The sequence below is a fragment of the Andrographis paniculata genome, unplaced genomic scaffold, assembly GCF_009805555.1.
Source record: "Andrographis paniculata isolate CXL003 unplaced genomic scaffold, ASM980555v1 Contig71END, whole genome shotgun sequence".
Lineage (NCBI taxonomy): Eukaryota > Viridiplantae > Streptophyta > Magnoliopsida > Lamiales > Acanthaceae > Andrographis > Andrographis paniculata.
In genome coordinates this window covers 6,096,703-6,122,029 of record NW_026137608.1, presented here as the reverse complement: position 1 = coordinate 6,122,029, position 25,327 = coordinate 6,096,703, and the positions used below count along the sequence as shown (strand labels likewise).

The window sequence follows — 25,327 nt, the reverse complement described above, 5'->3', positions numbered from 1 at the left end:
TTGAATGATTGAGTTTTTTCGAATAAGTCAAATATATATATATATATATTTTATATTATGTAAGTATGTGTATATTATATTTCTATAGTAATATCAACCACAAAATATGTATGTTCTTTTTGTTGGATGATCACACTCGGTTGAATTATTAGTTTTGATTTGAATGAGTTTTTGGTTTGAATATTAGTTTAACTAGTATTTTGATGTGGACGAGTTTATTTGGTTATAGTTTCAAATCGATTTGAAATGACTGACTTGAGTCTTTTTCTTTTTCTTTTTAATTGTATTTTGATGTAATATTTTGTTAAAAAAAAAAATAGTATATTTCTATTGAAAACTGTAGATGATGTGCGTAATAAGGGTCCATACATATTTTTAAAAAAAAATAGATATTTTTTGTTTTAACAATAAAAAAAAAAACAACAAAATATATACTTGTCAAATGGAAAAAAAGAAAAAAAAAAGAACAAAATACAAATTTATATTGTTTCTAAATACGACTTGAGAATAAAAACTATTCCATTCCGTTGTTGAAAGTGTGCACGGATTACATCCTCGGTCAAACCTAATACTTTCACGAACACAAATTCAATGCAATGCTAAACAGTCAAATCATCCCTTACGGGCCTATTTTTTTTTTATAGAAAGCGTGTGGGATTGTAGTAACGAAATAGACAAACGTTGCTACATGCATGCTAAAATATCGCACAAAAGTGGCTCTGATATTTTCAAACCCAAATCTACATAACATCCTATAGCATCTCAGCTTCCTTAAACCAAAACATTCAGCTTAACATTTTCGTGTAATCGATCATCATTCAACGCTCTCCCTTCTACGTGTTCTGCACCTGCTGCTCTCGACGTCCCGCGTCTTCGGCGGATCCCGCCGCCGTCGCGGCAGCTTGATTATTACTGTGTGGGTGGTGCCGCTGGTGGTGGTGGTGGTGGTGCGGTGATGGCAAAGCCGCCGCACTGTTTATTTGGTGCTGAGAATGACGGCTCGACCTCCATCTCAGATACTCCACGAGAAGCGAGTTGGTGCTGATCGCAATCCCAAATCCCGTGAACGACGATAGGAGCACGGAGAGAACCGCATTTACGTTTAGCTGCGAGAGAACAACGACAACGTCAAAGCACTAATATCCGTTTTTGGCCGAACTCATACTGAAAATGGAATGAGTTCAGAGAGTTCTTACGACGGTATAAAATATGTGGGCGAACAAAATCACGATCGCAAATTGGAACGACGCATAAGCCCATATGTAACTCTTGCTCACTGCAAACCAACCATCAAACCAACCATTACACGTCGGATTCACTCTTAGTTCTTCTAAAATCGAGAGAGCCAAAAAAAGGGGTAAACTAATTTTTCAGTCCTATAATTGGATACTGTTGCAAACTATTCCAACAAATTAAAAATTTTCGCACTTTTAGTCTTTTGGCGCCGCCGGAGATGCCTACGTGGCACCCGTGTGGCTCGCCGGAGGACACGTGTCCGCTCGGTGTCGCATGGATTTTTAAAATAGACTTAATTTATTTATTTTGTAAAAATTAATTTTTTAAAAAAAAAAAATTTAAAAATCTATGTGTCTGCAATGTGTCTGATCTAGCGGACACATGTGGGTACCACGCAGATATTTTTTGCACTTGAGAACTAAAATTGCAAAAATATTTCACTTACGGGACTAATTTGTAGCATGCTTCAGTTACGGGACTAAAAAAATAAAAATAATCGACTTACCCATTGTAGACGCAATCATCGCCGAGAGGAGACCTAACCCGCAAGAAAACGGCAACGAGATGGCGAGCGCCCGAGGTCCCATGTCGGATACCAAAAGCTGCTCGAGAAAGCAGAAGTAGGCGAGCATGCTGACCATGACAAGAACCGGGACGTCCTGCCATACACTGCCAGAAAATTACGAGCAAACACGATCGTTTTCGGGTTTCAGAAAATCGAAGAAAGTAATCGAACGCACAGATTACTCACCGGTAACGAGTCACTTCTCGTTGCTGTTGCCCGGTCGTTGATCTTCGCGTTACGTTAGGCGTGTTTTGTATCCTCAATAATGTTACCGGAAGGTTCCGGACATCCTGTTTGCAAACGTCGCACGTTTTATTACCTTTGATGCTGAACCACTTTACGGCGCACTCCTTGTGGGCGAGGGCGAGCTCTCCTTTGCAGCTGCACTCCATTTTTAACGTTTCGCCGCCTTCTCCGAGCTCGACTAAACAGATTCGACATACGGCTTCTTCTTCGGGAATGTCTTCTTCCTCGGAATCGTCCATGCCTGCATCGACACGTAGAGTTTGCGTCAATTTACGACGACGAATCGGAATGAACGAAAATGTATACATTTTATACCAGCTTCGGTAGCGGGAGATATGTCCGAGGGGGAATTTTCGGCAATTGTTGACCGATAGCTTGTCGATATCACTCGTATCAAACCTCCCGACGAGTCCATCCGTCTCAAGCTTCGGGTTTTGACGTTAACGGGAACTGATAACGATCGCGCCATGAACTTTTTCACATCAGTCTTCTGCAAAGGAAAGTTTCAGGATAGCGTAAGAGCGTCGTCTCGGTGGTTTCGGGTACTCGAGAGAAAAACTTACCGGAATATTTGATGGGAAATCCGAACGGTGCTCCTGAGCAGGCTTCGGATCAGCATTGCCCATAGGCGTCACGGGTAACGAATGCGTCGATTTCGTCGATGATGAGAACAACATTTTGTTCAACGAGAAAGATCTCGACGTCGACGGCTTGTCCGAAAGGGGCACGTCCGGGATGATAAGAACCGTTTTCTCGGCTTCCTGAGATTGGTTTTTACTCCTCAAGCTCTTTTGCGGCAACAAGTTCTTGACGGATGATTTCAGCTTTGCGGAATTCGGTCGTGGCGGAAGCCCGGATCTGGCGGAACCGGGACTTGGGATATCTATTCTTGTGAAATCAGACAGCGTATTCTCCAACGACCGCAACGGTATTTCTAATGACGGGAGGTTTGGCCGTTTGGGCTGCATCAAGGGGGCTTCTTGTCGATCAAAAACCTGATACCAAACATGCACAAGAAGTAAAAAATTTCGAAATTTTTAACAGCCGTAAAAGTTTTGGTAGAACAGAATTCACAGAGCATACACACATAATCAAATCGCACCGAAACTTGGATTAAACAAAAGCCTCTGATTCTCAACAAATGTAGAAATTACCAAAAATGATGTTTATATACATAAAGTGTGAAGCTGTGCTTCCCTGATCATTATTCCATTCGATTCGACCTACATTACGATCCATTCTATTTGAATTTCAATTCGAAATCTTCGACATGATCCAAATTAGCTATTCATTTACCTTTTCGATGTCTAAAAATGTCAAAAAAAAACACTTGAAATAAGGTGCGAATCTGTCTTCCCTGGTCATATTTAGATTCGATTCGACCTACATTGCTATCCATTCTTGTGGAATTTCAATTCGAAATCTTCCACATGATCCAAATTAGCTATTCATTCGCCTTTTCGATGTCTAAAACTGACAAGAAACACTTCAAATAAGGTGTGAATCTGTGCTTCCCCGATCATTTTTCGATTTGATTCGACCTACATTACTATCCATCTATGAATTTCAATTTGACATCTTCCACACCATCCAACATAGCTATTCATTCAGCTTTTCGATGTCGAAAAACGACAAGAATCACTGAAAATAAGGTGTGGTAAGGAAAGGAACAAAGACAATTCTCAAACCTAATGAATATGAATGAACTAAGCAACTCTTACTACCTCTTCATCTTCATCTACATGTTTTATCCCAATTTTGAAACCCTAAACCCTAACAATGGCGGAAGGACAGAATAACTGCGCAATCATAAACTCAACCGAAGTACAAAACTCATAAAAATGAATCTAAAAACAGTTCTTCCTATACAATCATCATCATCATCATACTCCCTAAATCAATTCAACCATACACATCAACAATCAACAAACAAAATTTAACCTAATTTTCCTCAAAATTCCCCCAAAAATTAGGGCACAGAGAGGAACCAAACCGACATACCTGATCACAGTTGCCATGAACGGTACTACCACTATTACTCTCATCTTCTCGAACAACCTGATGATGCATTGCTCCAGCTCCATTACTCTCCGCCATGATTAAACAAAAATTACGAAGAGCTGGCTTTCCACTGCAGAATCAGAATCCGATTCGAACATTGAGAGGCGTCTGTACTGCCTCCGAGGAAGAACAGAAATGAGGAGTCAAAACGAAATTCTGCGTACTGGATTGGAGTAAACTAGAATCAAATAAAGGAATTGAGGGGGTGGGGTGGGGTGGGACTGTCAGCTCTCAGAGGAAATGATGGAGAAGCAACAAACTAAAAAGAAGCATATAAAGATGCTTTTCTTTAACAAACTTTTTATTGAAGGAGCATTGAAATAATAAGATGAACAGTGAGTTTCGCATTAAATTAAATTAGTGGGAAATTATTACACCCCAATCTAGATAATGTGGCTGCCATGTTCGATTCCTTGGCTTGTTCTTGGAATTTTTGTAATAATATATATGTATATATGTATGTATATGTTTGTAGTAGTGGTGGACAGCAAGGACAGCAGAAGTCCATGGAGTCAAGTAAGGTAATCAAGAACCATAATTAACCATATTATATTTGTTTAATCCCCAACTAATATATATACCAATATAATTTACCCATCTCATTTTGGCTTTAATTATTTACTTAATACTCCCTTCATCCCATCCCATTGAAAGATTACAATTTTCTATTTTCGTCCGGTTACCATTTCTTAATTTAGTAATTGTAATACCTACTTAACATAATAAATATCTTTTCAACTTACAATATATTACACAAATGTCATTACTTTTATATTACACCGTATTAATAGAGGTATTTTTGTCTTTTTTTTTACTACAATCTAATATAATACTAATATTCAAACATCTATGTGTAAAAAGCAAACGTCAACCTTTCAACGGGACGGAGAGAATAGTATATTTAAGTAAGGGGATTGTTGTGTGCCCACCTATAATAAATGCAAAATAGTACATGTTCTTATTATACATAACATATGTTGTGTGTAATAGAGATGTATTTGTTCATAATTATATGTATCTAAGAATATGTCATATACTAAAATAAAATTTTATTATGTGTTGTATTTGTATTATATTAATATAAATGGTGTGTTGTCAGAAGTAATACAGTGTGTTTTGTTATTACATAATATTAATTTATGTATTGTATTTGTATTATATTAATATAAGAGATGTGACATACGATTATTACAACAGAATTTTAAATACAGCACTCTAGCAGCAACCAATAAGTAAATTAATTAATTCAACTCAATCTGTTTTTTTTTTTTTTTTATTTTTTATTTCATTTAAAAGTATCCCGTTATAATTATAATAATAAAAGAAAAAACTATTTTTAAATATATATATTTTTGAATAAAATACATAAAATTTAATATATGTCTGGTTTGAGTCCAAATTCGAATCCAATTTTAAAATAATTTTTCAAAGTTGAAAAAATATTTTACTGGTCCATTGATCTTGTCGGTATTATTCGAATCGGATCCAACCATATGTATTCGCGTCGAGTTTCGAATCTTAGCTGATCCGATCCATTGACTCCCTAAAATTAGTACATTGTGATGGAATGGAACAAATATATTGTATTAATATGTATATATTATATTTTTTTAAAAAAATATTTATGAAAATTGTATCATTAAAATATAAGTATTTGGTGAACAAACTTTAGTAATTTTGGATTGTAGTATTTTTTTTATACTTAAATGCTAAGAATTGTGCAAATACTTTGTTTTTTCGTGATTTTTTTTCAAAAATATTAATATACTACACATATTTATTATTTTTATATCTCTATAGATTTTTCTAATAATTCACATAAATTTTATTTTTTTCAACATTTTTACAAAACAAACACACTAAAATATAAATATTTTTATTTAATTATTATATTTTTTTAATAAATAAAATATATATTATATAATATAGTGCATTAATGTGTGTACTCGATATATTTTTTATAAAAATATTATAGATTAAAGATATTGAAAGAAATTCTGTACTTCGTGAATAAATAAAAGCCCATTAAATATGGACCCAAACAGTTAAAATTAATAAACGGACCTAAATTAATTGGGCCCTACACCGGGGCCCACTTTCATTTATTCGACCCAATTGGGACCATTAGATTTTACACGTTACACGTGTTAAATAGATCACACGTGTTAAATAGATCACACGTGGCAGACTTAATGGTCAAAATCTGTGTAGGTAGTTGCAGGCAGGCAGAGCTTTTTTTCTTCGTCTACTTCCATGGAGGTTCTCCGATCACCTGCTTCTCCTTCCTCCGCCGAGAGACCATCGGAGACGCTGATTGTTTTCCGAGTTCCGTCCAGTTTCGGTGCCAAGTTGCGGAAGCCTCACAAGCGTCCAATTTTGAAGCAGCTGAAGATTGCTTACCCTGTAAACGCTGGTCATTGTAACAGGCGAAATCTCCAGCATTATTTGTCTCCGTTCGCGACGAATGCCGAAGCGTCTCCTCCGCCGACTCCGCCGCCTTCGAGCTCCAACGCCAATGACCGGAAGCTCGCCATCGTGGCGTGCTCCGTTGTTACCGTGGGGCTAGCGATTGCGAACCGTGTGCTCTACAAGCTAGCTCTTGTTCCGATGAAGGAATTCCCCTTTTTCCTGGCGCAGCTCACCACGTTCGGGTGTGGTTTGTTCCTCCCAACACCTGAATCAGATGATTGTTAAAGTATTATCGTACTCGTCTTCGTAAATTAATCGAGATTTAGCATGACTTGTTTCTGCTCGTGGAAATATAATTTCATCTCATATGATTCATGCTGGAAAATGCGGTAACAGTGTACACTGATTTCTTAAATTAAACCACAACGAACATTCAAAGATCGACTTGTAGCATAATCAAAAGCTAGTGGTGTTTGTGATCTTTCAATGCATAATAGTTGCTACAAGACATCTTCCACATTTATTTCAATAATGTGTTTGCTTGTGGTTTGGATGTTTTCAGGTATTTTGAATTTTAGGTGATGTTTAGAACGTAGAACATGTGTTAGAGATACTTTATTCATGAAAATATGTTTCAGAAAATAATTTGAATGAAAATTAAATCATTCAAATGCTACAAAAACATGTCGATAGCACACAAACCCACCTACTTGCTGATTATGAAAATTGCCTAAATGGTTTCACCAATTCCAATATAAAGAATGAGAATCAAATTATTGGAGAAAATTCCTTGTATTGAAAAGTAAATCTTCTCTCTGTGCCTACTGTTTTGAGTTGTTACTTTAATTACTTTGCCATGCATTTCTTATTGACATAATTTTAGTTGACATTCCAATTGATTGTTGTTATTTGTGATCTACAGGTATGTGGGAATATATTTTTCCATCCTTTACATGAGATACAAAGCTAACATAGCTACTGATGAGATGCTTGCTTATCCAAAACTACCTTTCATGATAATTGGTTTGTTAGAAGCTCTTGGAGTTGTTTCTGGAATGTATTCCGGAGGTATGAGTAACCCGCCTGGGCTCAATGATAACTATTTTAATTGATGATTACTTCATCAGGATTTAAGAATACAAGAATGATGTCTATGGTTTAGAGTCATTTCCATAAGTAGTTAATTTCTCCTTGAAATTTCTGGCCTTTGGTTGTAATATGTCGCGCCACACCTTGTTTTTTATGCTAAATTTAAAACAAATCAAAGCCAAAAACATTTGAATTTTTCGGTTGCTTCCATTAGTCTTCTTTCCACTGAATGTATGCTTATTTTACAGCTATGCTTCCTGGACCAGCTATTCCTATACTAAATCAGGTAATGCATTTTATAATTTGGACTGAGATATGCCTTTGTAGCACAAAAAATAAAAAATATATGCTTCCATTTAGTATATCAGATGATACTCTTATCTTGACCTTTCCCAAAAGCACTCTAATGTTGACTGGGTGGAAAACCCATCTACTTTTATTATCATTATTATTTTTGTTATTATCTCAACCTTCATCTAATGAAACTCATATGCTTACACTATATTTGGAAATTCCCAGTTTATTTGAAGAGATGTCGGGGTTTGGTTCATGTAATTTCCACTAACCCCTCAGTGAGGTTTTCAACCTTGCTATTGTATCCTTCAGAGATGGCTGTCTTCCTCTAGAGTTGTTTGTCTTTATGAGGTTTCCGAAATTGCTAACACCAATCTTGTTTCTTTCCATCCATTTGACAGCAGGATATATAAAATCATCTCCTCAATGTGATCCTTGTTATTCTTGTTGCTTCTCTTCTTTGCATCTTTAAACACTAGCCTTTGGGCATGCTGTGTTTATTAAAGACGATACAACATATTTATTAATTCCCAGTATTACTCGAAATGCAATAGGAGGTTATTGTTTTCGGGAATTGATTTGTTTTTTTCGACCCTGTTTATTGCAGACATTCTTGGTGTGGCAGCTGACATTTTCTATGCTTTTCCTGGGGAGAAACTACTCATTGAATAAACTTGCTGGATGCTTTCTTGTTGCTGCTGGTGTTGTGTTAGCTGTTACAAGGTGCTACTTTCTCATTTGACCTACACTTCTGCATATGCTACTATTGTCATCCACTGTTGCATATACGCTCGTTAATTTGTAACATAAACGAGCTAATTAAAGTGAAACCTCACAGTTTATATAATCTTATGTTCGAGCTTTCTCAACTATTTAGGTTAACTTGGAATTTCATGTGATTTGCAAATGATCTACTTTGGATAATACTTTTTGCTTGTGGAATGCAGTGGATCTGAAAATGATCACATGCTCTCTGGAGTCGGCTTCTTTTGGCCAGCAGTGATGATAGCTTCAAGTGCATTTCAAGCAACTGCTTCTGTTCTCAAGGTAAGGCATGAACCCTTATCAGACAACTAAATTGCAAGTCCTCATCTATAGGCAATTTAATTTATTTTTATATCTGTTGAGCGTGCAGGAATCTGTTTTCCTCGATGCTGCCACACGACTCAAGGTGCGAAATTTCATTTTGTTATCGTCCAATATATCTGCTTTGAAATGTTAGAATATATCTTCATTGTGACTTGATTTTTGGGTACAGGGAAAGCTCCTAGACATCTTCGTTGTCAATTCCTTTGGCTCCGGGTTTCAGGTAAGAAATACATTATCTCTATGATAGGATAATTATATTCTCACTAGCCTTCTATAAAAACTTTGAATATGCATGCATTCATGTATTATGTTCCTCGTAATTTTAACATGATCTGAGTAAATTCCGATCAACTTACTATGGTTCTTTTGAGTATTTTAAAGGAAAAAATAGATGTAAAATACGATGTTTTATTAATTGTTGGATGTAATTTTTGTTTTTTCTTAAAACAAAAATTAAAATACTTCCTCTACTTATGCATTCTTGCTTAGTTTCGTGATAACATATTTTAGTTTATACTTTAGGTTGAATTTCTATTATCGGTTGTTATTATTTGATTATATTTATTAAACAAAATTTTTATTATTTGAGTCTATTCAATTTATATAGCGTCCATTTATAGGCCATGATTTCATTATTAATAATATGCAAATCATAAAATTCTACGAAATATAAATATAAGTAGGTAAAAAGTAGGGTAAGATATCATGATAAATTTATTAAAAAATCGATAAATTTGAAATTTCTAACAAAATGCATGTGCTGTACCTTAATGGCTCTCATTTCCTTTTGCATGCAGGCACTCTTTGTTCTCCTATTTCTGCCTTTTCTGTCAAGCCTCAAGGGCATACCATTTTCTGAACTACCATCGTATTTGACAAGCGGTGCTGCTTGCTTCTTCAACGTCGGAACCACCACGACAGGTAATAAAAGTCGGTTCTTATGCTCACATTTCATCGAAAATTAAACTTCCAAAACCGAGTTCCCAATTCGTGTTAAAAAAAAAAAATCGACTCTCGTAACTTTGGCAGGCTGCGACGGGGCCCCATGGCTGCCCATGCTTTACATAGCAACCAACATTGCTTTCAACATCTCGGTGCTCAATCTACTGAGATTTTCGTCGGCTATAGTTTCTTCCCTTGCCGTGATGTCCTCAGGTAGTACTCTCGAAATTTTCTCGTAGATTATTCATCCTAATAATTAACCCAGCTGAACTTGGTCGTAACTACACTGCAGTGCCCATCTCAATCTACATTCTTTCGCTTCCGTTGCCGTACCTCCCTGAAGGCGTGAGCCTTAGCTGGTTCTTTGTATTGGGCAGCGCCGTCCTCATGGCGGGGCTCCTTATATACAACCTGTCGTGGCCACTCAAGCCGGAGACGCACTCGTCGGACTCTGACGCCTCGTGACTCCGGCCGATGGCTCGCTGCGGGCTATAAAGGTACTAACTAAATCGTGGCCATGCCTCTTTTATATTAAGTCCACTCTAATTTAGTTATATGTCTGTTTTGAAGAATGTGTTTTTTTAAAAGTATTTATGATTTATGAACTTTTGTTATTATAGATTTATAGTTATTGTGAAAAGTAAAAATATTATTAAAATATTTATTTTTTTGTTAGTTTTTAAATATTTTGTTAAAAATTAATATATTTTTATGGAGAATTGTGAATAGAGATAATATAATGAAATTTGAAAGAACAATAGATTCATTTTTATTGATAGTATAGCCGTTCTCTTCTTCAGTTCATTTGAAATTCTTGTGTGCGTAATTAGTTGCTCATTTACCCTATTGGTTACTATGTTTATTTCAATAACAATGTATATAATTTTCTATACATCTATTTTCTTAAATGTTTGTTGTTAATGTTATTGTATCAACATTTTTATATTAAAAAGTAACGATAAAAACATATTTTAAAGTGTTAGGCAGGCAAAAGAGCAAACAAATTGTATTGAATCTCGTTATAAAAGTCCCTCATCTTTTAGACTGCCAAAAGAACAAACAAATTGTACTGTATTTTATTTTTTTTATTTTTTTTATTTTTTATGTCGTGGGAACCTACCGCAGTAGCTGGAAACTAGGCCCTACAGACAAATCACATGTGTGGCAAGTGACATGAGGCGTCGAGGGGGACTTCACGGTCACACATCCAACCCTCATACTACCAGGTCATCCCTTATGGGATAAAAATTATGATCCAGATGCATAAAGTTTTAAGTTGTTTGACAACAATGCAAGAACAATTTGGGTACATTGAAAAACTTCAGTATCCAAATTTCTAATAGAAGTTTTTTACTAGTACTCAAATAGTCATATTGTTTATCTTAACAGCTTAACAGCCAAACAGTCGGTTGAAATTCAATGTACATGTCAAAGTTTGAAACTACCGGTATATTACGTAGACATTTTGAATATATATGCTTATATTTGTCGAACAAACATTTCATAAGTATATGCTTATACTTGTTTGGTTGGAACTGTTTCAGATTGGCCTGTATAACATTTTGAGCCTGTCAGGATTTTTTTATGTTGATCTTCTGAGTATGACTAATTATTGTTTTTCTATTCTTTCGGTATTGATGATTTTTTCCATTAATGCAAAAGACATCACACATTCCTCATTTCATTATATATATTATGAAATGCCAAGGATCGATTACATACTATGAAATATGAATAAATATGAACATGAAACAAATTTAACTGGTATTATTTATTAATTTGACGCACACCTCAAGTCCAACCCCTCAAAGTATGAAAGAATTTGAGACAGATATATATATATATATATAGTGTATTATTCAATTATCTAAATCAAACGGAAACTTTTACAAAAATAAAAAATCAATAATAATAATAAGTGGATTCATTTCCATAAATCCAACAGCATCCTCTATTACATAATTAAAAAGGGTATATTGTATTCCTTCAGATTTAGTTTCTTTCATTCTCTTTCTCTCTATCTTTATAATTTTTTTTTTTTTTTCAGCAATGCTTAATAACTTTGCTGTGCTGTATTACATGCTGCTAATTCATTCCTGTTAAAGAAATAACCGCCCTCCATATATATGTATAATGTTATTACGATAAAAGACGGCGGCAAAGTACCTGGAATGGGGGCCGGTCGGGGGTCTGGCTAGTTTATGGACTGCCCATTTGTATCAACTGCAATGGAGATTTCAGTAACTTCTTCAATGTATCAACTATACTGCTAATCGCCGGGCGATGCGCAGGCTCGCTGTAAACAAAAACAAAAACATAGTAACTTGTTTATCGAATTTCAATCTAAAGATTAGAATGTTGGTGAAAACATGAATGAATTCTTGAGTATGATCAAAATTAAAGTGAAGTGCATGTGTATCATCGATCAAGTTAAGTTTGTGTTTCCTATGTTACTTAAAATATCATCTCACCTAAAAGATTATGTTTAACTGAGTTAAAAGACTAGGTAATTATTTAACAATATGACATATTGTGATGATTGAGTATGGTTCGAGAAGATCTCTTACTCGGCCCAGCATGACTCCATCAGAGACACCAAGATCGGGGAGGTGTTTGGCGGGATTGTCAGCCTCCGGTTTTGGAAAGCAACAGCTCCAACCACCTGTGGTCAGCTCTGACTTATTCAACAGTTTGGGGATGAAATAAAAAAGACATAATTGCACATATATATATATGTATGTTTGTGACCGAGTGAGTATTAGGAGGTCGACCTGTGCGGGGCTAAGTCCACTCCATGGTTGTTGCAATGTGACAAGCTCCCATAATATTACTCCGAAACTGTACACATCAGACTTCTCGTTGGAGGGCTCCCCGCGAAGAAATTCAGGGGCCATCCATTCCGGCTGAAATCAATCGAAAACAAGAATCAAATGTCTATTATGCAATGCACTCCTAGGAAAAATGTTCCATAGGTTCTACTACTTATATTCAAACTTTGTTTCTGTATTATTGATAATATACACATACTCTTTTCGTTTCAGAACAATAGTCTCGTAAGAGTTAGACACAATATTTAAAAAATAATGGTAGTGGATATAAAATAGATAGTAAAAGATTAAAAGAGTTAAGACACAAGATTTAAAAAATAATGGTAGTGGATATAAAATAGATAGTAAAAGATTAAAATATCACTGTATAAAAAATAATATCATTTGTGTAATAATAACAAAAAAAAAATAAAGAAAATTCTAAGGTAATATGGTTTTTCTTTTGAAAACGGAACTATTATTTTGGGACGGACTCTCTAAAAAATATCATATCCAACATTGTTCTTTTATTTAAAATATCGCATCAAAACACTTCGAATCAGATGGATTTCAATCTTTCATGACTAATAAATAACTGGTGCCTAGAGAGAGAGAGAGAGAGAGACTTACAGTTCCAGCAACAGACTTTGAAGAGATGAATGTGTTGGCCTTAAACCTTGACAAACCAAAGTCACAAACCTAAGCCAATTTGTCAAAAAGCAAGCAATTATCAGGGTACACATCCAATAGATATTTCAACCTTCAACTCCAGACATGTAATACAAGAACTATTTACCTTCACAGTCCAATTCCTATCGACCAACAAGTTCGGCGATTTTAGGTCCCAATGGACTATCGGAGGGTTAAGACGATGAAGATAGTTGATACCCTTTGCCTACACATAACATGCAAGAATAAATGAAGAAAAGAATCGTGTCTCTCTTTGAAAAATATGTGTGGGGAACCAAAAACACACCACATCCAATGCCATACGAATGCGTCGCCTCTGGTCTAGAATCTCCCCGGCAGCTGGTCTGTGTATCAATCGGAATAGACTCCCCCTGGTTCAATGAATTGTTTTAGCAGACAAGTTATGGTTTTATATTTTTGGATTTGAATGAAATCCGGACTCACCTCGGCAGATACTCTGTCACTATGGATAAGTGGGGACGTTTTGTAACAGCGCCCATGAACAGAACCACATTTGGATGGCGAATGCGTTTCATAATGGCAACCTTCAGTGACAAATATTGGAAATCAACATAAGAACTTCATCAAGAACAGTGTAAAGAATTCACTATAGTAATTAGTTTGCAGTCAGCGGTATAGAGTAGAAAGCATGCACATATGCAATAGGAAATTTAAGGGCCGAAAATTTTGTAAGAATTATAGGTGACAATTAGCTTTGATCGTGCAATGAAAGAAAAAGAATATGCAAACTCGTGTAAGAGGAAATCCGTAAACTCATAATGAATCGTGTTGCTACACTCAAACCTACCTATTCAGGTCTGCAGGTGACATGATTTCACCTGATAGAACCTGTTTATATAATGAAATTAAAGATTTAAATTCATAAGAATTAGAATACATTTCAACTCTACATATTTTGTGCACACCTCTTACTTAAGACAGAATCTTTGGAAGGATGTTTGGCAGATAATTCAATGTTCAAGCATTGATTCATACCTCCCTCAGGAACTCCTTTAACTGGTCGTCTTGAAAATCCTGAATAGTCAGAACCTTAACGGCTACATCCTGTATGATTGGAGAAATTCAAGTTATTGATAATTGGAAATTCCGAATGCCAAAGAACTCTACATGCTTGATATTATCTATCGTGCGGTTTCGACTTTCTTTCTTTCTTTCTCCCAACTTATTATGTGCCTAAAATGTTTGATGACTCTGCTGCAACTTTTTTCCTCTATTTTAAATATATAGATAGAGAAAGAGAGAATGAATTACATCATGCTAAAAAGATCTCATTAATAGGCAGAATGAAATTAAAAAATTTCACAGTTTCCCCATTGGCACCTAAAACATGAAGATGCTTGCGAACAGAATTCATGATTTATTATTGCTTAGTTGTGTAGGATTTTTATGAAGAGAAGAATCATTAATTAGATAATGCTTAATAACTGAAAGAATCCCATCTCCGAGAACGAGGCCAACTAATATTAGTTCACAACAATCGGTGTACTGAAAGCTTAGACAACTGACCGATCCGTGCCATTCAGCTCGATGCACCGTGCCAAAGGATCCTACAAGAATAAACAAAAGAATACATAATCAGTATTTGATACTTCACATAAGTACAGCAGCAAACGATAAGTGACATGAAAAATAAAGGATCAGAACTCCACCTGCACCAATTCGCTCCTTAATGTGCAATTCATCCCATGAGATCTCGAGCCAATCCATTGCAAGAGAAGGTTCTAGATTTAGATACCTAGGAATGACTGCCGCGATATGTTTCCTGTGGTCTTGGCACTTACTTTTAATCTCCATTAGATCTTTGCTATCACAGAGGGTTACTCTGGGAGGCCCGTCACCATGAGTCAAAGCTCCGTTCCCTGCTACAACAATCTCCTTTTTGTATGTATGTTTTATGATAATCTCATCACCTCCTGCTCGAGGGTAATTATCCCCAGATATTGCAGCACCAGTATCAACACATGCGTCTGGACCACAGCCATCATTCTTTCTATTTTCAGAATGTATAATATCCTTTGTTTCATCCCCATTAACTGCAAAAAGTCATCGATGTTATCAGAGAAAATCATCTTTTTTTTCAACTGCATTGACTCCAGTAAAATCTTCCATTTTACTAAACTAGCTCATACAATGCGTCTTCATTTATTCTCTTCTTGAATGTTTTTTATTTAGCCACTTCCATATCAAAGAAACTTTTTATTTGCAGCATTCACAGAGCCAAAAGTACTATTTTGGATTGTTCTGGAATAAAGAAAGAAGAAAGAAGAAAGAACTGGAAAGCCGGGTGTGGATCAAGACTGCAAACTTTCTCAAATAACCTAAACAAGATTTTAAGTACAACTTAGTAACAGTCATCTACACAATATACTTCTTTATCACTTCCAACAAGATGGTTGCTAGATCAGACATGCAAAATATAACAGTAATGGCTCCACCTACATCCCCCATACTGCAGATAATCCATTAAAATTTTTGTTAATTGCCCTAGGAAATTTTAAATAATTTTACTGAGACATGCAAATATAACACACCTGAATATGCAGGATTGTCATTTCTATATGCATGCTTTGAGTTGAATGACTGAAAATCAGCCTCAGTAGTCATATCTTGCTGAAATTCTGTTAGATGTGATACTTGAAAGGGGGAAGGAACAGAGGAAAGGGAACTTCCATTGATTGATGAATCTGGCCCATGGACATTTCCTGGTTGTCCGACCAAATCAACGACAAATTCCCTGGTTTAGTGAAAGTAGCATCAAACGAGATCACTTGTTTCCAGTATTCAATGAAATATTTCTAAGCATGGTTGAACTTCTATCAAACTTAAATGCTCTTTGGCCTTGAAAAGCTAGAAGAAAGAGGATGAGAGCAGACAAATCACCATACAAAACATGATCTCCAATCTCCAAGTATCATCATCATGCTCACTATGAACTCCATTGGACACCAATTTTACAGATTTAAAATACAAAGTGTAGAAGTGTAAAACCACTATCCAACAACATGGCTAAAAGACCTGTGACTTTGTGGAATCTAACACCATTTAAATAGATATCATGAAAATGCTAAGAATTCTTTCAGGTATCAGCTAAATATCTAAGACTCATCAAGAAACTGAAAGATCTGAAAAGTAGGGAACCAAGGTTTAGTGAGCTCAATCTATTACATGCATATGGAATCATTCTTTAGTTAATTCAATCAGCAAATCTAACTCCAAAACTGTAATGCTTAGTGCTACCGCAGGTGAAAAAGGGAAGCTTAGTTAATTGTACCTTGGAAGCTTACTTTCATCTTCAATTTTGATAAGGCATGAAGACTGATGATCAGAAACACAGTACTTGCAACCTCGAGCAATCCGACAAGGCAACCCTACATAGTCTGCTAGTTTCTGACATAGAAGTAAGGTGTCTGTTAAAATCTCGAAGCCACCAAATAGTAGCAATGTCAAGTACAAGTATCGATATCATTGATCAGCCTGCTGGCATTCTCATTGCAATAAGTGGAAGACAATGGCAGGCAAGAATCAAAGAAATTGCAAAGACTTTTAAAATTTGCTGCAACCTGAGCATTTTTCAGCTTAATTTGCAATGTTAATATTAAGCACTAATTACAACCTGACATAAGAAGAGTGAAGCTCAACACAACTAAAGCTTTTGACAAATAAAAAACAAACTTCTCATATGCAGAACCTGTAACAATGTATTGACAGTGTATTAGGGTGAAATAACTACTGTCAGAAGATCACGAATTTCTTGGAACTATTCAAGCGGGCAGTAACAAGTGTCATGGTAAGAAAGGTTGATTTTCAAGTAAAAAAGTAGAAAGAACCCACCTTGAACAGGATAGCCCGGTGCCTGCAAAGCCCCACAGACAGGTTACCTATTGGAATCACAATGCACTTATAGAAATCCTTTAGTCTCTTGTTGACAAGTTTCCAACCAAGATTAAGTTCACCTTGCTCCACAGGAAAAGAGCCCCTTCAATTTCATAAGCATTAAAGCATCATGAGATAACAGTCAACATAAATGTATGTAGTAAATCAGTACAGCTCATACCCCATGTAGACAGCAACAAGCTTCCCAAGCTTTTCTGCAAGAACAAACATGCTCTCCGCAGAGAAATATATCTCTTGAGCTTTATCTTCTAGCTCCCTCAGCTGTGAATCTCCTCGTCGATCCACAAGAATCACTTCTACTGATGCCTCTTCAGGATCAACCGCTTTCAGTGCCATCAAAGAAGGCATCCTCCTGCCTTCCTCCATATCATTGCACATCAGCCAGAGATATGGATTCATTCCCAAAATGTTATAGAATCCATCCGAAATTTTGTCATTGTAAGACAAACAGCCACTCACCTGAAACAATAGAGAATGACAAAAGATTTAAAAAAAAAAAAAGAACAAAATCTTTCAAATATAAGCAACTGATAATGACTTGCAACAAGAATTCCAAGAATAAAATCAGTTAAAGATCATCAAGATCATCTCATACCCAGAGGCGATAGGATACAATTTCAGCATCAGAAGATCCCCCAATTCTTCGTTCTTGCTGGAGCAGAGGCTCGGCTGAAAGTGTTGCCTGTTGTGTCAGACGTTTAGCCAATGTCAACAACAATTGGTAGCCTTCTTTGTACTTCTGTGACTGTCCATTTTCCACATTTTCGCCGGCCCCAAGGCCTTCCTCCTCCGTCTCCTCCTTTACGGCGGAGGACTCATTTAGTATTCCGGTAGTGGTTGAAGACCAATTCCCGTCTAAAGTAGCCCCCGAAAATAAGCTCCCGGCGTAGCTGGTGCTCCCTCCACTCGACAATCTCTGCAGCGAAACCTGCCTCTCAAACCCCCTTTCCTTACCATGATATTGATTCGCAGTGTTGCTGTAATTACTCGCATTACTCGGCAGCCGCCGCAGCGAATCCTGCCGCCGGTCACCGTCCGCCGCCGGAGGTGCCGGCGGAGGCAGAAGTAGGTTCTTCTCTTCATCTTCCTCTTCGATGCCATCGTCGTTTTCGTACAGTCTGATCTTCACGTGATCGACATGGCGTTTCGATTTCTCTTTCTGCTTCTTCTCCGAAAGCCACTTTACAAAGGCGGCCAGCTGCTTTTCGTGAATCTTGTCCCCCGTGGCCGTGACTCCAATGGAGAGTCCGCCATAACTGTCCCTATCCTCACCTGTCTTAGCATCATCGCCTTTATTGGTTGGTGCCTTGAGAGCGACGACCTCGGATTGACGAGCTTCAGATTTCCCATCCTCAATCCCAAACTTCTTCTCGTGATCCTCCAACGCCTTTAATGATTCATTGAAACTCCTGTCCGGAAATTGCCTCGGGAAGAAGTAAGTCGTTCGATGCGGCATCTTTTCACCACGTGAAGACCTGATTCATAGAATTTCCCCACCTCCTTTTACACGTCGCCCTCAAACCTCAACCAACTCGCAATCTTCCCTGCAAACCTACACCGTCACCGTACACTCGCCGTCGAAGAGGAATCCAAAACGCAGTAGCTCCACCACCACCGCCGCCGCCAACAGATTACTTTCTACAGCAAACTAATGATCAAAGTCTAAACCTCAAACTTCAAGTCCACACCACACAGCCGCCAGCGTTGATTAATTCAGAAATCCACAAACAAACCAAATTTCCGTAGCAACACTGAATCAAAGCAACCAAAACACAATCAAATTCCACAAAATATCCAACTCCTCCTCAGCAACAACACCAAAATCAACCCCGCAGGCGAACTTTATAATAATTAAATAATGTGCGCTTTCTGCTGCATCAAGATGAAAGGGAGCATTGCAGAACGAATCTCAGAGGGAGGAAGGCGGAGAAATCAGGCCTTCAGGGTCATTCTGCAATATATATATATATATATATATCTAGATGCAGACTCTGTTGTGCTAAAATGCGCCAGAGGGCTGCATGCTGGCGGCCCCTCAGCATGCGCCACGTAAGGACAAGGCGGCGGTAGAGCGCGACACGTGTCCCACCGCCTGTCGCGCAAATTAGCAGAGCCCCTGGTTTTAATTAAACAGAAATGAAAAGCGCGGTTGAGTGGACCGATTGGGAAAATGCGATTTCCGAAAAAGCGCAGTGTCAGGAAAATGTATAAAATTAGAGCCCTCCAATTATGGCAAGACAAGACGGACAACGCCGTGTTTGGCTCCACTTTTTCATTTTTTTTTTGTTTTCAGTGAATTCTTCGGGAAAGGAGTGCATGGATAAGATTAAATTAAATACGTGTCTTTGGATTTGTTTAATTACTATTATTATTATATTTATATTAATTTATTGAAGATATTATGAATTTATTCACATTATGATTTATTTTTATAATTTTTCATAAATATTATAAAAATGATAATATATATACCCGTTAATACATATTATTTCCTCAATCCTCATACAATTGTCTTATTTACAATTTTTATTCGTCCCAAAACAATAGTATCATTTTCATAAATAATTATATCAGTATAAAACTACATTTACTTTTTCATTATTATTACACAATTGTCACTATTTTTTACACTACTACACTCGCAAAGGCAAAAAAATCTTTTACAATGTACTTTTTATCCACTACCAATATAATATCAATATTCCAATATGTGACAAACAGACTTTAGTTTTTGGTAGATAATATATTAGTAAGTTATTAATAATAATTTATAATATCATTTAGCATTATATCTGAATAAAATATATAATATAAATATTATTTTTATTTTGTAGATAAAATTTTTTTATATAATACAAATAAATAATAAAATATATTTTTTGTTTATATTTAATTTAAAATTAATTTTATAAAAATAAAAAATTTTAAATATAAATAAAATATTTAGTTACATAAGAAATATAGAAATAAAGAGGACCGATTAAATATTAAATATCCATTTGCTCTCATGGAGGCATCACATTGTATACTCATTTTTTTTATTATTATTACATATTCTTCAAAATTACAAATTTTAAAAATTTTATATAAACAAAGCTATTCATTTTTTATTTTCATAGAACATAATTTATATACTTTTTCACATCTTAATTGACATTTTTTTTTTTTACTTGTCATTTGACCATTGATATTTTTTTTTATTTTAAGTAAAATTTATTTAAATTAAAATATATTAAATAAATATTAAAATTTAATTAACTAAATAACATGGAACCCACTCAAAATTGGAACTACATTGGGCCTTAATGATTGCCCCCTCAATCCCCAATTCTCTTTTTTAGAAATATAAAAATTAAAAAAATAATACAAATATTTTGACTTTGCCCCCTAAATTTTAAACTATTATACTATTTTTTTTTTCTTCATTTTTTTTTCTCACATGGGTTAAAGCAAAATAAAAAATACAGTGACTTCGAGAGAAGAAAACACCAAGATTTGAAAGCTGGTTCCGTCACTGAACCCACTCAAAATTTTCTTACTTCTATTTCTGTTTAAAAAATAAATATTTTTATTTATATTTAAAATTTTATTTCTTCTATAAAATTGATTTATACTAATTATAAATAAATAAAAGTATTTTTTTATTTACTTGTATTGCTTATAATTTATTTTTTACAAAATAATATCGATAATAATTTTTAAAATATTTAAATACATCTTTTAAATTTTTTAATTTATATATTAAATTTACTTTAAACTATCAATATTATTATTTAATAAAAAAATAATAAAATAATATCATACCTATTTAATGTAATATAAATAGTTATTAATATAAATTTTAATTTAAAATTAGTTTTTTAGTATAAAAAGAATAAAAAAATATATATATATTTAATTTAATGAACTTAGGGTGTGTTTGTTTGAAGAATTTGTGTGAATTTCTATTATTCACACAAATTTTTCCCCTAAAAAATCAAATCAAACACTTATTTTTTATTTTTTATATTATTCTAAAAATTAATTTTATATTCAAAACATTACATCAATACATATTTATATCACATCATACAACTATTCAAATTCAAATTTTTAACTATTCAAATTCCAATCCAAAAATCCAAACCCAGACAAAAACATCCTTAGTAAATTTTATGTATATATAAATAATAAAAATGTGAAGAAAAGTCTATAAACAAACAGTTGCCTATAAATTCTTTGACTTTATTCACCTAGATTAAAGCACAATTGATTAAACAAATAACAGTTGCAATAAATTAACTAATTTAAATAAGTAATTAAGGGGGGTGGGGGTGGGGGGCAAAAATGTGGTCCAAAGTGGACTTAATAAATATTGATAAGACTAATAATAGTGGTGAACAAAAAATTAAATTATCCAAATAGCTAGGGAAAGGGAGCTTATTTTATTTTATTTTATTTTATTTTATTTTGTAGGGGAAAGAGAGGTGGGTTTGTTCTTTTAGGGTTTCTATTACATATGCTTTTTTTTTTTAAAAAAATAAAAATAAATATATTGTATATTTTATTATTTTTATTTTATTTATATAATTTTTATACTTCAAATAAAAAAATATCTAATAAATACTCCTCCGTCCCAATACAATAGTCTTATTTAGTATTTTTATCTGTCCCAAAATAATAGTCTTGTTTTCATAAATAATTATATCACCATAAAATTATCCACTTTTTTATTTTTATTACACAATTACCACTCATTTTTACACTAATACATTCGTAAGGATAAAAAAATATTTTATCTATATAATATCAATATTTTTTTATCAACTATCAATATAATATCAATATTTTTTAAATCTTATGTCCAACTCAATTAATTGTGTTGTTCTACTGTTTAAAAGAAAACACACATTTGGAATAACAAGAATTATCATCAACACTCTACTGGTGTTTCATTTTCCACCAATAAAATTGAAAAGTGACACTGTGGATCCCATTTGTTCCATTTTTTTTTTTAAAAAAATAAATAAATGGGCACTTGCATTGGTAGTTGCTATTATCAACTTTATTTTATATGATAAGTAGAGATTTTTGTTTATTATTATTTTTTGGGATGGACACATCACATGACATGACCAAGTAATTTGATAAGTACATCAATAATGAAAAGGAGTTTCTGTATATCAGCAATAATTATTGCATGGGTGGGTGTCACAATAATTTAATTAATTAATTGATTAAATTTATTGGGCACTAGCTAACCGTGGATTGATTGCCTCAATCTCAACCAATGCATATTATTATTATTATTATTATTATTATTATTATGAGATATTTAAAATTAATACAATAATTCTTCACACGTACCGTACCGCGTCTGCTAATACTGTATTTTAGAAAGAGTATAATTAGTTGATAATTAAGAATATATTAGTAAAAATAATTATTTTATAATATAAATAATTATAAATTAATATTAAGATAATTAATTAATTTAATTAAAATTTTTAAAAAAATTAAAAAATTTAAAATAAATTAAAGTGTGTAATCATTTTCTATAAAAAGAAAAGTGACATGTCATGTGAGACGGACAGAAACGTGGACATGATATGTGGAAAGGAGGGAGCAATATTTTAATATTAAAATTAAGTAGATAAAAAAATAAAATGAAATATTATGAAAATTTTATTTAAATTTTAATTAAATAAATAAATATATATTTTATAAATAAAACAGACATAAATTTAGGAGTATTATATACTCCTATATAAAAATTTATGTATAATCATGTGGGGGTAGTGGTAACTTTTGTTTTGTTTATATTTTTCAGTGATAAAAAAATTAAAATAGACTAAAGTTGAAGGATTTGTAGCACGAGGGATTCCTGTGATTCATGTCCTTACCTTACGTGATGCTGCATTAGTAAATAAATATATCTTCTTTTTGTAATCTTCCCTCCCAAACATCTTTGTAATATATTTTTTTTATTTGTTCTAAATTCACTGTAATATTTTTAAATTTAAAAATAATTAACAATATTTATACACATATATTAATATATACTTCACTTTATCTCATGATATTGTTCAAATAAAAAATAATAATAATTATTTATTTGTTCAATCACATCATTTAATATCCAAATTATTTCAAATTATCATATTTAATACTCTCCACCTAAATTTGCGTGTTAAATACAAATATTCACGGTGTTTGAAACGAAGGGACTAAACAATACTCCACTAATAAACAAATATTTTTACTACAACAAATTATGAGCTTTTCTTTTTCGAATTGTTTGGACTTCACATTCAATTTCGTTAATTAGCCCAATAAAAGGTAAGGTTTCCATTATTATTTGTTGGATTGCAAATCTGGAATTAACAGCATAATATACCATTTTTTTTCATAACATAGCATTGCATTTTTAAAGTGCATATGATTTATTTGATTTTGATTACATTTTATATTTAAATAATATTTTAATATAATTTTGGCTCCCATTTTGCCCAACCTCTTCCCGTACGCGGTATATATATATATTTCAAAAAATACCATTTTTTTAATTTTTCCCCTTTTTTCAATAAAAATATTTATTTCTCAATGTGAATCTCTATAGATGTGTTAGATGTAATATAAATAAAAATTTATATGATATTTAAATGTAAAATAAATTTATAGTATAATGTATATAAAAAAATAATTATTTAATGTGATATTTTTCAAAGAAAAAAAAAATTGAATAGTAAACCTGTTTAAAAGCCACAAAATAACACCACCTGTGTGTCCAGATCAGAGGGCTAAATACGGCTGACAGGAACTATATAATAAAACTAAAATAAATTCCAAATGAACACACCATCAGAGATCACAAGCTATTGTTACATGAGGATTAAGTAAAAACAAATGTAAAAAATATAAACAAATTAAAATAAACTTGGTAAAATTTCAATAGCCTAAAAAATTTGCAACTTTTACTCCAATTTCACTTGTAAGAAAACTGGAGTATATATCAAAAGGAGATGAGAATAACTATTAACAAATAGATAGTTTTGACACAAATGAGTTCCCTATGCATCTTCGGCTTCGAATAGGATAACAGCATTATATTGCGCGATATCTTTCGTGTCAAAATTTATAGAATTTCTAGCATGACAATAAATCATGTAAAGTCTGCCAAGAACTCTGTTACATATACCATTTCGACGCTTGAAAATAACTAAAAATAAATATAACTTGCGAGACTAAAATTGAGATGGATCTCAGTTTAAATATTGTTATTTGGCCTATGAATTTCAATTCCAAAAGCAATGGTAAAAAGTTGAGATTTCTACATACTTAGTGCCAGGATGATGTAAGTTTTAGGCTACCGAGCATTCTTGCCAATGTTTCCGCAAGCCGGTAAAAACCCATGTTTTAAACCCCCGTAAAAACTAATCTACAAACATCAAATTTCATCCAAGAACAACACCGATGTGGAAATTAAAGCAACACTAAGAAAATATCCTATGAGAGAATGAAACTACGGCAAAACAACAACAAAAACGAAGGAAATTGCACAATGGAGCATGTAGTTCAACAACAAATCCATTCGTCTATAAATGTAACTACCAACTAATCGAAACCATTTTGATCTATGCAAAACATTACATCAGACCCTAAAACAAAACCATTTTGATCATTGAAAACATTCATTTGATCTTAGGCAAGTAATGCATTGGAGCAACTAAAAACACCTAAATGCATAATGATAGACCTTCACATCAGTTGAGCATTTTAACGAGATAATCACTAACCCATTTCAGCATTTGATAGGAAGTGAATGAAAATGAATTCAATTAATGGAAAAAAAAAAAAAAGAATACCGACTGTTCATATTTAAAAATAACTACACAAAAGAACATCTGTTAAGCAAAGAACTTTTAACTCTACACAAATCAAACGAATATTAGAATATTGATAATCATACATTTCTTTACCAAACTAGATTCATATAATCAAGCCA

The 25,327-nt window shown here is 33.8% G+C and overlaps 3 protein-coding genes and 1 long non-coding RNA gene across 6 annotated transcripts; 1 reads left to right on the top strand and 3 right to left on the bottom strand.

Moving 5' to 3' along the window:
- Positions 1 to 501: 501 nt before the first annotated feature.
- Positions 502 to 4,425, bottom strand: LOC127265061 (uncharacterized). The gene is made up of 7 exons (XM_051294733.1): positions 4,049 to 4,425; positions 2,611 to 3,042; positions 2,363 to 2,537; positions 1,988 to 2,288; positions 1,742 to 1,905; positions 1,197 to 1,276; positions 502 to 1,106 (listed from the first exon to the last, which is right to left on the bottom strand). Exons 1-7 carry the CDS (start codon positions 4,142 to 4,144, stop codon positions 834 to 836), a joined length of 1,521 nt encoding a protein of 506 aa, XP_051150690.1. The 5' UTR covers positions 4,145 to 4,425; the 3' UTR covers positions 502 to 833.
- Positions 4,426 to 6,234: 1,809 nt separating this feature from the next.
- On the top strand, positions 6,235 to 11,403 carry LOC127265035 (protein CLT2, chloroplastic-like). Its single transcript, XM_051294687.1, has 11 exons — positions 6,235 to 6,759; positions 7,440 to 7,585; positions 7,855 to 7,892; positions 8,508 to 8,623; positions 8,848 to 8,947; positions 9,036 to 9,071; positions 9,159 to 9,209; positions 9,787 to 9,910; positions 10,019 to 10,144; positions 10,224 to 10,428; positions 11,057 to 11,403. The coding sequence occupies exons 1-10, from the start codon at positions 6,362 to 6,364 to the stop codon at positions 10,394 to 10,396; spliced, it is 1,308 nt and encodes a 435-aa protein (XP_051150644.1). The 5' UTR covers positions 6,235 to 6,361; the 3' UTR covers positions 10,397 to 10,428; positions 11,057 to 11,403.
- Positions 6,744 to 9,874, bottom strand: LOC127265036 (uncharacterized). The gene is made up of 2 exons (XR_007841875.1): positions 9,756 to 9,874; positions 6,744 to 6,782 (listed from the first exon to the last, which is right to left on the bottom strand). It is a non-coding gene; the product is annotated as an uncharacterized LOC127265036 (long non-coding RNA).
- A 434-nt stretch (positions 11,404 to 11,837) lies between the features above and the next one.
- LOC127265034 (serine/threonine-protein kinase CTR1-like) lies at positions 11,838 to 19,291 on the bottom strand. 3 transcript variants are annotated; one of them, XM_051294685.1, is made up of 15 exons: positions 17,939 to 19,291; positions 17,504 to 17,802; positions 17,281 to 17,425; positions 16,734 to 16,836; positions 15,981 to 16,151; positions 15,099 to 15,482; positions 14,956 to 14,996; positions 14,425 to 14,493; positions 13,873 to 13,973; positions 13,715 to 13,799; positions 13,535 to 13,633; positions 13,369 to 13,437; positions 12,703 to 12,834; positions 12,499 to 12,593; positions 11,838 to 12,227 (listed from the first exon to the last, which is right to left on the bottom strand). In XM_051294685.1, exons 1-15 carry the CDS (start codon positions 18,797 to 18,799, stop codon positions 12,131 to 12,133), a joined length of 2,751 nt encoding a protein of 916 aa, XP_051150642.1. In that variant the 5' UTR covers positions 18,800 to 19,291; the 3' UTR covers positions 11,838 to 12,130. The 3 variants fall into 3 exon arrangements, with proteins under 3 accessions (XP_051150642.1, XP_051150641.1, XP_051150643.1); XM_051294684.1 differs by having other exon boundaries at positions 15,981 to 16,183; positions 16,721 to 16,836; positions 17,939 to 19,290; XM_051294686.1 differs by lacking the exon at positions 15,981 to 16,151.
- Positions 19,292 to 25,327: the final 6,036 nt, after the last annotated feature.

Bases quoted from the DNA above. Each gene is read 5' to 3' on its own strand.
- LOC127265035 (XM_051294687.1), top strand. From the start codon at position 6,362: ATGGAGGTTCTCCGATCACCTGCTTCTCCTTCCTCCGCCGAGAGACCA. The intron at 8,948-9,035 runs GTAAGGCATGAA...TTGAGCGTGCAG, and splicing joins CAACTGCTTCTGTTCTCAAG to GAATCTGTTTTCCTCGATGC. The intron at 9,210-9,786 runs GTAAGAAATACA...TTTTGCATGCAG, and splicing joins CCTTTGGCTCCGGGTTTCAG to GCACTCTTTGTTCTCCTATT.
- LOC127265061 (XM_051294733.1), bottom strand. From the start codon at position 4,144: ATGGCGGAGAGTAATGGAGCTGGAGCAATGCATCATCAGGTTGTTCGA. The intron at 3,043-4,048 runs GTATGTCGGTTT...GTTTGGTATCAG, and splicing joins TTCATGGCAACTGTGATCAG to GTTTTTGATCGACAAGAAGC. The intron at 1,107-1,196 runs GTAAGAACTCTC...GTTCTCTCGCAG, and splicing joins CCCACATATTTTATACCGTC to CTAAACGTAAATGCGGTTCT.
- LOC127265034 (XM_051294684.1), bottom strand. From the start codon at position 18,799: ATGCCGCATCGAACGACTTACTTCTTCCCGAGGCAATTTCCGGACAGG. The intron at 17,803-17,938 runs GTATGAGATGAT...CTATTGTTTCAG, and splicing joins TTGTATCCTATCGCCTCTGG to GTGAGTGGCTGTTTGTCTTA. The intron at 12,228-12,498 runs GTAAGAGATCTT...TTTTGTTTACAG, and splicing joins ATGGAGTCATGCTGGGCCGA to CGAGCCTGCGCATCGCCCGG.